Source organism: Anabrus simplex, chromosome 1, assembly GCF_040414725.1.
Source record: "Anabrus simplex isolate iqAnaSimp1 chromosome 1, ASM4041472v1, whole genome shotgun sequence".
NCBI lineage: Eukaryota > Metazoa > Arthropoda > Insecta > Orthoptera > Tettigoniidae > Anabrus > Anabrus simplex.
The window spans coordinates 829,190,489-829,204,436 of NC_090265.1; the positions used below are offsets into that span (position 1 = coordinate 829,190,489).

A 13,948-nucleotide genomic window follows, 5' to 3' on the forward strand; every position below is an offset into this window, starting at 1 on the left:
GTCAAAATTGGCAGCATGTATTTCAAGTATACAGCAACAAAGACTTTCTCAAGCTGGTGTTTAAATAATTTCTACCTATCTACTTAAAAAAAAAAAAAGGAGACTTTGAAAAAAAAAAATTTTAACGTTCTTCAAAATTCTTCTACAAATCTGCGTTAAAAGACTTTGGAAATTCTTAATGTCTCGTCCATATTCTTCCACAAATCTATCTGCAAGGAATTAGAAATTTTCTTCAACAAATGATAATTGTTTTTTCAAAAATTCTTCTGTGTCCCCCTGGGAAGGACATTTGGGGGGGGGGGGGGGGAGGTCTGTACCAGGTGGTACACCTCTACGCCGCACATTTAAATCTTGCGCTAATTAGAACTCCTCTACTGGAGAAACACTGAACTTGGAACTAGACCAACTTAAATTTTTCCTCTGAAGATGTCACTGTGTGGATTACGACTTGTTTTTGTTTACTATTTATCAAGAAGTGTGGACATTCTCTCACAGATGTCGCTACTAAAAAACTATGATCATGCACCCTGGTGCGAAGTGAAGGAACATTATTTGAAGAAATTTTGTATTCGTAAGTTTTTTCTTTACTAAATTTTGTTCATTCATTCTTGGGTTGGCAATATTTATCTTTTCCTTCCGCCAGTTTTGAAGTTAACCAATCAATAATTTCTGTAATTGATTTTCAGCCAATCCCGTATTTCGTCTTCGATTTTGTGTGTACCTTTTGATGTTAACCAATAAAACTCCATGGGTGTGTCTTGATCATTCATGAAAGGTCTCGAACCTTCCCCGAGGGTATAAAACCGGCTGATTTTCTTGTCTCTTGGCCACTTGTTTAACATTTAACCCTGTGTATGGACGTGTAGCATGAGGCGGGAGGTGCCTCTTTCTTCAGGCAGCAGTTCTTCAGTAAGGTAGTGGCTGCTTAACATCTTTATTTCTTGCTAGCTCAGCAGTTTAACCCGCGGGAAAGGTCCAAAACCTTTACCATGTAACCCATCTTTACAAATATGTAAATTTCTACCAGTTTATGTAAAAACTTAAGTAAATTGGTAACTGTAATTCGGGGATAGAGAGTGATTTACCCTTTTGAGCTCCTCTTCTTATTGGTTTGAGGCAACTACGTTTTGGTAACTGATTTTCTTCTTTTCCTCAATGTTTTAAATTTCTTCCTTATACGAGTCACCTCCATAGTTTGGGAACAGTCCCTGTTTCATCGGCCTAGTGCCTTTTAGGTTTTAAAATGTGTATTTAGGACTGCAAGTATACGCCTCCATTCTTTTTGGTATTCCGGGCCATTTACTTAACCTGTTCTTTTCCTGCTAAGGCCCAGTAGATTGGGTACAAGATACCCCCGTGTCGTTGTAAGTCGTGCCTTGATGGCAATCAATGGTAAAGTCTGATATTGCCTTGAATAGGCGTGAAAAACTGAGAGCGTGAAGCTTGAGGTTCAAAGTTGGGAGCAAGTGCTCCAGGTATTAGGGGTTTTCTGCCCTTTGGTAAATATGTGTTTGTGAGCTGAGAACTCAGAAAATGTAAAGGAGAGCTTGAAGCCCAAGTTCTGTTTATACCACCAATCTTATCCTTCCTAGAGTTAATTTTTGCTACTTGTACCTATTGCATTGTTTCTTGTTGTTAAAAAAAAGGAAGAGAAAAAAAATAACCTAGTTACAGTTTAAAATTAACTTTGATTTTGATAGTTAGACCCATTCACCCCGGCACCTTCTTTCACCTCTGCTGATCTACTAAACCACGGTAACACTATACATATACAAATACGTATTAGGTGTTGATGTTTGCATGTTACATGTAATGTCCTTTTCCATTTATAATTTAAAGAAGATGACCCAATACAAGGGTTGAAACTAGTCCTGATATGTAATAAGTAGCACTAACATATTATATACAGTATTGAATAGGTGGACCTTCTCATCCTTGTTGATAGAATCTTGTCAATTTACTGATTTGGTGGTCTTGTTCATGGTCATCGTCCACCTAGGTCAAGCTGGAGGGCAGTTTTAATTACTGAATCATTGTTGCATCACATGGCATGGCCATATCACTGGAGTTGAACCTCTCTCGCTTTCTCTACGACTGCGGCCACACCAAATCTACGTTGCACATCTTTATTTCTGACATGGTCCAAGAGAATCAGCCCCAGAGACCATCTCAACATTCTCATCTCAATAGCATGGAGGATCTGTCCATGTTTCCTTGTCAAAGGGTGACATTATATTATATGGAGAGCAACTGCCCTGATCACTGTCTTGTAAATTTTATCATTCAGGTATTTGGGCATCTTTTTATTGCAGAGGACATCAGGTTACCTGTCCCCACTTGGACCATGCTGCTAGAACTCCATTTTTCTGTCCAATTATATCAGGAGCATTGTTTGAACAGAATGCCAGATAGTTCTTAATTGGCACTTTATTCAATTCCAATTGCGACAATAGCAGCTTTCCTATGTTGCGCCCTATCAAATCCCCTTCCAAAGCTGGTACAGATAGAACAGTACTTATTATACTTATCGAGCAGCATCATGAAAAATTAACCACTATAGGGTACAATTGGAATTGGTATCAATGCTCCTGTTATGATTGGACAGGAAAATGGAGTTCTTGCAGTTCTGAAAGAAGCTCATCAGGATATTTTTGGCATCTGTTGTAGCTGCTGAACAAGCTGCTGAAATTTTACCAGTTAGAATTAATGAGATTCTTGTTGATATTTTCTATTACTTGGAGAAAAGTACCAAAAGAAAAGAACATCTTCAGAAATTTCAAAGCATGCATGGAAAAGAAACAAAAAAGTTGTTGAAGCATGTGTGCACAAGATGGTTATCCCTAGCCAGGTGTATAGACAAATCAGATCAGTGGGATCCACTTCCTTCATCTTTTAAGGATGAGGTGGTAGTGTATACTCCACATATTTCTGCCATGTTGGTATCATTGGAATTGGTATCGACAAAGAAAATGGGCTATTCTGTAAACAAGTAACAATGTCCTGTGTTGCAGTACAAGCCATTTCGTTCAGGACACACGATTTTGTGCGACTACAACTGTACTTTTTTGTGATATCCGACGTAGGAGACATCTTTCTGAAAAAATCTCCTGCATGATCAGCTGCAATCAATGGAATGTTGTGTTCTACTAAAAAAGAAGCAAACACACTCTGCTTTGATTGCATCATAAACAGCTTTGGCAATTAAAAACTGTGTATTTTCTGATTTTCGCCCTTAAATTTCAAATTACCAATATGTTTAACACACTTTACATAATTAGCCAGGTTGTTTTCAATACCACAACAGCACAGGTACAAATGCAAATTTGTCTCCTTTTCTAGATTTCAGTATACAAGGGAATCCCAATGAACACATTTCCACTACAACACGCTTTGTAATTCGTGGTGAAGAACAAAAGAATTACTTTTTAAATAGGGCAGTAAAGATTGTCGAATGAATCAATGCATTCAAGAACAAGCGAATGGGAATCCAATACAAACAAATCGATATCGATTGACTAGGATTCAGGATGCATCAAATATTCGCTGGTCAAACAGCATGCATTGGCAGCCTGCGGAAGCTTGTTTTGGCGCAAATTTTAAAAAGAAGATCTTGGCACGTAAAACATCATAGTTCATCCGTGAAACCATAAAACACACTGCCTTTCCGTAAATTTTATAGAAAAACCATAAAGGTTGGCAGGTATGTTGATGGGATCCCTAGATATTAGATTCTTATTTCACAAGTTAATATGCTACTTCTAATCTATCCAGTATGTTTATGATTTCAATCAGATACTAAGGTGTAAGTACTAAAGAATTATACCATCAGAGGTTGATGCTTTCTGATGTGGCTGCAACAACATAGCAAACTCCTGCAACTCAGAACGTCTGATGATTCGATCCAAGTACATCTTCTCCAGAATAGAGTAAGCTGGCAGCTGCTGACATCGCTCATCCTTGAACAAAGTAGCAAGCATACGGCTTCTTTGCTGTCCTGAAAAAAAAAAATATGAACACATCTAACTTCTATAGGTATTGTGTAAACAAAATATTGCCTGATTGTGAAAGAATTTAATGGCAATTCACAAAAAAAAATTCCTTTCACCTATTCTTTTTTTTTTTGCTAGTTGCTTTACATCGCACTGACACAGATAGGTCTTATGGTGACGATGGGACAGGAAAGGGCTAGGAGTGGGAAGGAAGCGGCTGTGGCCTTAAGGTACAGCCCCAGCATTTGCCTGGTGTGAAAATGGGAAACCATGGAAAACCATTTTCAGGGCTGCCGACAGTGGGATTCAAACCTTCTATCTCCCGAATACTGGATACTGGCCACACTTAAGCGACTGCAGCTATCAAGCTCGGTCTTTCACCTATTCTAAGCAATTGGAACCAGAACAACCATTTACATTATCACAAAAATATCCATTCAAACAGTTTCTAAAATGATATGTACTCAAGTGACAATTACACAGCTAAGATTAAGTATACCAACTGTTATTGTTAGGTGACCCCACTGGCCAATGAGGACTTGGAAGATTCCAAGCCTGTATGTTGTGCTGACTGAAAGCTTAGTCCCGACATATTTTAAAAACTTATTATCTTTATTATCAGATCAATGGAAGATATGGATCTCAAATCTTGAAAATGGACTTTACAGATACTTGCACGATTCTTTGCTATATCATTAGTGTATTTACATGCATTATGTCGTTCTGTATTCCTATTGGTTCCCCGCCTTCTTCCCCTTCCTTTTCCCAAATATATGCTTGGAAGTTTGCACCGTATGTTGATCATTATCATTTCTAGAGAGTTTCTTAACTCTCTGTTTAGGAACCTGCAAGCATTGGTATGTAAGTTTCTTTTCTTAAGTGCCTGATGTGTGAGACTCTGTGCTTGTGGCAGCATATGGATGCATGAAAGGGGTTAGCTTTGGTGTGATTGCTGTGTGAAAGTATATGAATGTGACTCGTGAACCAGAGCCATTGTTTTGTTTGTTTAAGAGGTTTTAAGATGATTTTGTCTAGTACATTTAGTTGTAAATCTGTGAGGAGAATGTTCAGTAAACTAAAAGTTTGTAGCTTGGAAATTGATAATGATCCAGAACTTCTGATGGATTTGTTAAAGATTTAACGATGCAATTCCATTTTATTTATAGTGTATAATTTGGTTTTGTGATATACAATTCAGAAATGAATGGAATGTTTGTTTTATTTGTAGCTATTCTGGTCTGTTAGTACAAAGGCCTTGCAGGTCTAAGAAAATCTGTCTTGTGTTGTATACATGTTGTATTTTAAAGATGGCAACCTGCAGAAGTTCGTTATAGTGAGTATGGTATATAATGAGAACATTTTTGACAGGTTCTATTGGTGAAAAATATCGAATTCCCTCCATGGGAATTTAGACTTTCCATATAATGAGAATCCCGCTGTAACAAGTGTTTTCCTGTCCCTTGAAAATTGCCGTATTAAATTGTGTAATATCCTTTGGTTACAGTGAGAGTCCTATCACTGATGCATCCGTTATTATAAGTGGTTAAGCATGCACATTATTTTATCTGTTATCAATATTTATACACTCCAGTGATTATACTGAATGCGATCAATCATCTTCGGTATCATTTTCTTGCTATTTGCACTAGTAAGCTCCTCTCGACATTCAAAGGTGATGTTGGAGTCTATTAGTAATACCCATTGACTTGTGTACTGTAAACAAAATTCAAAATGAAAGACGAGAGCATGTTTTCACAATAAGTGCTTAAATAACATGGCCAATAGTAGTTGTTAACTCATTAGAAATAGCAAACTGGATTTTGTTCTGGTAAAAGCTGTTGCGGACAACTGCTAAATTTTACGCAGTATACAGAAGATGGTTTTGAGGCTCGAAAGGTGACAGGAGTGGTATTTGCTGTTGTTTATAAGTTTCATTTCCGTATTGATAGATATTACTTTACAAAAAACAATATGTATATGAGTTTCCACCTTATCAATACAAATTTATTTTACATTAAGCAAGTAAATATAGTCAAGACTAGTTTCGACCCCTAGGGGGTCATCCTCAGTTGACAAGCGTTAAAAATATATTGTTTACAAAAACATCACATGTAGTGGTAAAAGCTTAAATTAATTTGAACCGATCATTAATGTTGGTATGTCTGGTACATGATTGACTAGTATGCATCATCCATGAAGACACATATTATTTTTTATGCTACTACCATCCAATTTTTTTTTTTAGGTTATACAATGTGGAATATACATGCATTTATGCAACTCAACAGTGGCAAGTTTAACAATGTACATTTAAAGTTGGTTCATAAATTACACATTGGCTATTGATAAGGACATTGGTTTGAACACTTTTGACTAGAATATCAATGTAACACCTTACTGGCATATATCTTAGATGCTAAAATCAGTTTGTAAAGCCTGTTGCTCTTGATTGAGTCTTAGTATAAAGTTAAAATTTTAAATGAAAACTATTTGCTTAGTATAGGCATTAAATAATGCTATTAAAATGGACGTAGTGGTAAAAGCTTAAATTGATTTGAACCGATCATTAATGTTGGTATGTCTGGTACATGATTGACTAGTGGCATAATCCATGAAGACACATATTGGGTGATATGAATAAAAATGAGATGTAACTCGGAGACAAGTCTCGAAGGAGGATTGAGACGGAAGTCACTTGCGAGACAGAACTCGTCATGTATATGAATAAAGTTTGTTTCTCGCTAACGAGACTTGTCTCCTTCCGCTTGAGACGAGTCTCGCTCACTGGCTGTGGTATCTGTCAGCTGACGAGTGAATTAACAATTTATTGGAGAGCTATAAAGAGTGGTTTTGTTGGAACAGATGAAAGTGTTAGATTTACAAGCGAAAAAGATTGAAAAGCGACAGCGTGTTCTCGAAAAAAACAGAAGAAATTTCAGTGCAAAAACAGGTTTTGCAACTGCAAATGGAGAATCTTTTACATGAAAGGGAGAAAAGAGCAGAACAAACAAGTACAACCGAAATGGAACACCCACCGATATTTTTTTCATTTAGAATAGTTCTTGACAGCCTTTTCTTCTTCAGTTGTGTTTCACTTGGGAGCCTATTCTGCTAACTACACCTTTCGTATGGGATAGGTTTAGGAGTGGGATGGAAGCGACCGTGGCCTTACTTAAGGTACAGTCCCAGCATTTGCCTGGTGTGAAAATGGGAAACCACGGAAAACGATATTCAGGGTTGCCGACAGTGGGGCTTGAATCCACTACCTGCCGGATGTAAACTCACAGCCGCGCGCCCCTAACCGCACGGCCAACTCACCTGGTATGTAGTATACAACCAGTACCTATATAATGTTGCATAAACTGTTTAAATTTCAAACTTTAAAAACATAGAAATAATACAAAATGCTATCCATATTCATAAACGAATATAACTAACAAGGGAGTTGATTGATTTGGACCGGACAAATTACAATGAAACTTAGTAACATGATGAGGTAAGATATCCGGAACTCAATGGTGATAACCGTTCTGCCGTGAAATAATATTTTCCTACCGGTATTTATTGACAGTAAATTCTTGCTCCAGTTTTAAATGGAACGTGTGTAGATGGCAGCGATTTCAATGAAATATGGTAGGATGATCAATTAAGACATCAGAACATCGCTGCATGATTGACGTTGTTATATAGATTACTCGCAGTGTGACAAAATGAATGACTCAAGCAAGAATGCGAAAGTTTAAGGCTATTCATAGCGTGGAAGTTTATATACAAATGACAAGGATTTCATATTACATATTTTAGCTTCAATTTAAACGACAGAGAAGTATTAAAAGCCTGATATTTTGAAATATTCATATACTGTGCATGTTAGTAAAATGGGTTTGACGAGCAAAACATTCTGTTCACGTTGTCAAAATCTAATTTTCACTCTAAAGCGCACTGTTTAATGTAACTTTAAAATAGAACTATCAGTGCATTTCTACAGTGCATACGCGAGGTCAATACAGCTGCAAACCACCCAGCTGTTCTTTAGCAATTAATTATAACAATGTCATTGATTTTATGACAAAGTGAATATCATCAATAAATTTAAGACAGGTGGATTGACAATTCGTCGAAGTTTCATCGAAATCTGTCTGATCCAAACCAAATGCTTCCCTTGTAGTATTGGGCGCAAGTGAGATTTTGGTGCGATGGTTGAGAAAGAGCAGCATTCATAGAGGCAGCAAATCATTGGCCGAATAATGTCATTATGCGAATCTATTAAATGTTGTGAAACAAGTTACAGCATAGTTTTTTCAAGGGCACGAGCCGCCGGTTGAAACTTTTAAATAAACTTAGAAACAGTGCAATCGAAAAAGGCATGGGCAGGGAATTTTACGGCACTTGAAGTAAACATAAATGGGATAGCTTACACGAGGACCAAAGATACTCGCACATTCGTTCAGTACCATATGGCCTACATGTGATAGAGAGCGATAATTTTCAGACTTGAAGAAATATCCTTCCAGATATCAAAATGTGAATAATAATAATAATAATAATAATAATAATAATAATAATAATAATAATAGGTAATAATTTCTAGCCTGGTACAGCCCTTGTAAGGCAGACCCTCCGAGAGGATGGGTGTCATCTGCCGTATTATTGTAGTGGCGGATAGTGTTGTGTGTGAGTTGCAGGAATGTATGTTGAGGATATAAGGTTAAAATCTCTGACCCGACCGCGAATCGAACCCGGGAGCCCCCTGAACCGATGAGTACTACGCTGACCATTCAGCTAAGGAGCAGGACAAAGTGAATAATGAAAGCCTTGTATAATTTTAAGTCATATCTTAAACATAGCTATCCTATGTTTCGGTCTGTTCCGTGATTGTGAATTAGTTTTATTTATAAAATGTTAGTCGTATTTTGTGAATGGAAAAATTTCAACGTACAGAAAAAATCACAAATATGGAATAGATTAAGAATAATTAAATTAATTTAATAATTAGAAAATTTTTCAGATTTGTATGTTGTACGATTTTGCATATTTCTGGTTTGATTTTGAACATTTTAGACTTTATCTTCTTATTCTTCTTCTTCTTAATCTGTTTACCTTCCAGGGTCGGTTTTTCCCTCGGACTCAGCGAGGGATCCCACCTCTACCGCCTCAAGGGCAGTGTCCTGGAGTTTCAGACTTTGGATCGGGGGATACAACTGGAGAGAATGACCAGTACCTCACCCAGGCGGCCTCACCTGCTATGCTGAACAGGGGCCTTGTAGAGGGATGGGAATATTGGATGGGACAAGCAGGGAAGAGGGAAGGAAGCGGCCGTGGCCTGAAGTTAGGTACCATCCCGGCATTTGCCTGGAGGAGAAGTGGGAAACCACGGAAAACCACTTCCAGGATGGCTGAGATGGAAATCGAACCCATCTCTACTCAATTGACCTCCCAAGGCTGAGTTGACCAAGTTCCAATCCTCGTACCACCTTTCAAATTTCGTGGCAGAGTCGGGAATCGAACCCGGACCTCCGGGGGTGGCAGCTAATCACGCTAACCACTACACCACAGAGGCGGACTTTTAGACTTTATGATGCATGTAAATCCTATCGCTAATGGCTATCATTATCATCTTTATCATTATTGTTATATGAATTTCTCGTGTATTGGCTCCAGCAAATGTTGTGCTATCCATTCCACATTTTCTTTCCGGAAACAGTAGAGATCTTTATAATCAAGTTTGAGAGACTCTCTTCGTACTTTATACATTTTTCTTCTCCGTTGTAAAACCATCATAAACTCCGCCATCACGTTTTCAGTCTGATTCTATCGGCTTGAGTCACCTTCTGGGCTGTCTCAAGAAATTCTGAGACAAGTCTCCATTCAGAGAGACTAAACTCCAGTTTATTCATATACATTTGGAGACTTGTCTCCGAGAGAATCCGCTAACGAGCTGTGTCTCAAGGAGCAAAGGTCACTGCTGAGACATCGCTTTTTTATTCATATACATTTGAGACATGTCTTAATATTTGTGAGACAAGAGTTACGTCTCCGGTTTATTCATATCACCCATTATTTTACATGCTACCACCATCCAATTTTTAGGTTATACAATGTGGAATATACACACATTTGTGCAACTCAATAGTGGCAAGTTTAACAATTAAAGTTGGTTCACAAATTACACAAATTGGCTATTGATTAGGACCTTGGTTTGAACACTTTTGACTAGAATATCAATGCAACACCTTACTGGCATATATCTAAGATGCTAAAATCAGTTTGTAAAGCCTGTTACTCTTGATTGAGTCTTAGTATAAGGTTAAAATTTTAAATGAAAACTATTTGCTTAGCATAGGCATTAAATAATGCTGTCAAAATGGACATCTAGCTAAAACAGTGGTATATGTATGTCATATATGCCTGGTTAAAAACACATTACATTAATGTTATTGATATGTGGTGCAACATGTACATTGTTTTGGAACAAATGGGGAATTTTTCATAACAGTCTTAGATATAGTGTTCTAATAAAATGGGTCCGTAAAAATATTTATATGTACAAAACAGTTAGCATTTTAATAATCCGCTGCAGATCGGGCAATGCTTAGATATATATCTGGAGATATATTAGGCAGCTACTAATGTTGGAGTTATTAGAAATATTAATGGAGCATGTTTTCCATCCGTATGTCGTGATGTTTCTGGCTGGTGACATTTGTCAGAATGTGTTGAAATTATGCATCTTGATGCACGTTGATTTTATCGTGGAAGCGTATATGTTGTAAAAACAAGGTACAGTATGTAAGGTGTTGAAACCGTGCGTTCTTTGTAGCTGCCTGTTGGGATATATTGTAAACAATATATTTTTAACGCTTGTCAACTGAGGATGAAAAAAAAAAAAAAAAAAGAGTTTCCACCTTATCAATACAAATTTATTTTACATTAAGCAAGTAAATATAGTCAAGACTAGTTTCGACCCCTAGGGGGTCATCCTCAGTTGACAAGCGTTAAAAATATATTGTTTACAAAAACATTTTATTAGAACACTATATCTAAGACTGTTATGAAAAATTCCCCATTTGTTCCAAAACAATGTACATGTTGCACCACATATCAATAACATTAATGTAATGTGTTTTTAACCAGGCATATATGACATACATATACCACTGTTTTAGCTAGATGTCCATTTTGACAGCATTATTTAATGCCTATGCTAAGCAAATAGTTTTCATTTAAAATTTTAACCTTATACTAAGACTCAATCAAGAGTAACAGGCTTTACAAACTGATTTCAGCATCTTAGATATATGCCAGTAAGGTGTTGCATTGATATTCTAGTCAAAAGTGTTCAAACCAAGGTCCTAATCAATAGCCAATTTGTGTAATTTGTGAACCAACTTTAATTGTTAAACTTGCCACTATTGAGTTGCACAAATGTGTGTATATTCCACATTGTATAACCTAAAAATTGGATGGTGGTAGCATGTAAAATAATATGTGTCTTCATGGATTCATGTACCAGACATACCAACATTAATGATCGGTTCAAATCAATTTAAGCTTTTACCACTACGTCCATTTTAATAGCATTATTTAATGCCTATACTAAGCAAATAGTTTTCATTTAAAATTTTAACTTTATACTAAGACTCAATCAAGAGCAACAGGCTTTACAAACTGATTTTAGCATCTAAGATATATGCCAGTAAGGTGTTACATTGATATTCTAGTCAAAAGTGTTCAAACCAATGTCCTTATCAATAGCCAATGTGTAATTTATGAACCAACTTTAAATGTACATTGTTAAACTTGCCACTGTTGAGTTGCATAAATGCATGTATATTCCACATTGTATAACCTAAAAAAAAATTGGATGGTAGTAGCATAAAAAATAATATGTGTCTTCATGGATGATGCATACTAGTCAATCATGTACCAGACATACCAACATTAATGATCGGTTCAAATTAATTTAAGCTTTTACCACTACATGTGATGTTTTTGTAAACAATATATTTTTAACGCTTGTCAACTGAGGATGACCCCCTAGGGGTCGAAACTAGTCTTGACTATATTTACTTGCTTAATGTAAAATAAATTTGTATTGATAAGGTGGAAACTCATATACATATTGTTTTTTGTAAAGGAGTGGTATTTGTCGATCTACCACCAGCTACTACTTGTCAAGATCTATAACCTGACCAAGAATTTTAGGTTAACTAGGCTCACTGCCACTCTTCTACAAAATTGCAGGTTTTTGGTTGAATTCCAACAACAGCGGTCTCAATGGAGACTACAGAAACACGGCCTTGCCGAAGGAATTGTACTGGCTCCTATCCTTTTCAATATATATACGAATGACCAACCCACACCACCTAATAGCAGGAGTTTCTTGTAGGCTGATGACCTTGTTGTAACCAATCAGAGCGAAGATTTTGAATCAGTAGAGAATACCCTTACAAATGTCCTTGAAGATCTCTCCAGATACTACAATACAGTGTAAACCAGCCTAAACTGAACACCCCAAGGATAGAAGTATGCACTTTTCATCTGAGAAACAGGGAAGCCACTTGCAAGTTGAAAATAGTATGGTAAGGAGTCGAACTGGAGCACTGCGACACTCCAAAATATCTAGGAATGACGCTCAGCAGATCTCTTACTTACTTTCAAGAACTGCATGAACTGCATGAATTGCAAGTCAAAGGTGTCCACCAGGAACAATGTCCTCAAGAAATTGGTCGGATCACAGTGCGGAAATCATCCTGATATCATCTGAACTTCTGCAATGGCGGTATGTTATTCCGTAGCAGTATAGTTCCACACATGCCAAACAGGTGGATGAAACCTGTAGAATTATAACAGGCTGTTTGAAATCCACTCCTGTTGAATGGGTTTTCCACCTTGCAGAAATAGCAACACCTCCTATTCGAAGAGAAATAGCTGCACAATATGGAAAGGAAGAAAGTGGAGCAGGAAAGAACCCATCTTTTGCATGGGTGCCAACCACATCTGCAACGATAAATCAATGAAGAGCTTCCTTAGAAAATCAAAGGAACTTGGAACCAATGCTAAAAAAGCTACAACTATGGAAGACTACGACCTACCTTCCCACTAATGGGAGAAGATTTTTGGAAAGTTTGCCTCCTGGCCATGGCGAGGAATGGCTCACTTGGAAGTCCCTGAATGGATTGAGATCTGGAGTGGACAGATCAAAGGTTAATGTAGCAAGATGGGGTTATTCTGATAAGAATGATATTCAGTGTGAATGTGGAGAAGACCAGACTGTATAACATTTGCTCCAATGCCAACTGTACTCAAGAAGACCTTCATTACTCCACAGTAAATGCCCTGGAAGTAGCCAAGTTCTGGTCACAAACAATATAATATTTGACTGTCCATTATGTGTATATGTTTCTGAAACAAGAATAAATAAATAACTCATCAGAAATAAAGGCACAAGTAAACAATAATTTAATCTTAATGCTAGGTACTGAAATTACCATATTTTTCCGAATCTACGACAGTTTTTTCCTTAGAATCTCATATGAAGATTCAAAGGTGATCTTGCATTTGCGACCTAACAGTACTGAACACAACTGGCAGGTACCACAGTAACCACGCTGCTTCCCTTCACCCCCTGCGCACGCATAAAACTCAAATTGCTATATCCGACTCTTTATTAGGCCTATAGGCTACATTACTAGCTGCGGTAACCGGTTCTTGGGAAACAGGGAAGAGATAACGACATTCTACTTAGCAGGAGACAAGCTTGCAGCGCAGGCAACCGGGCGAGCGACAATCCCCTGAATAGATAAACAAATGTTCCTGTATCAGCCTCCACAAAAATGTTTCTCTAATCTGCAGAATGGCATCAAAACATGCGAGAGTCCAAATTCTTAGAAAGGCCATGGCTAGTCAGTAGCAGAGTTATAACGCGTCTACTGTACCTGACACTCAGTAAAATAAAC

At 37.3% G+C, this 13,948-nt stretch overlaps 1 protein-coding gene across 1 annotated transcript in view; it reads right to left on the bottom strand.

Moving 5' to 3' along the window:
* CSN4 (COP9 signalosome subunit 4) overlaps nucleotides 1-13,948 on the bottom strand; it is a 109,127-nt gene that overhangs the window by 27,355 nt on the left and 67,824 nt on the right. Inside the window, exon 7 of the mRNA XM_067147241.2 lies at nucleotides 3,824-3,994. Within this exon, the coding sequence (XP_067003342.1) occupies nucleotides 3,824-3,994 (171 nt within the window). The remainder of the gene's footprint in view (nucleotides 1-3,823; nucleotides 3,995-13,948) is intronic.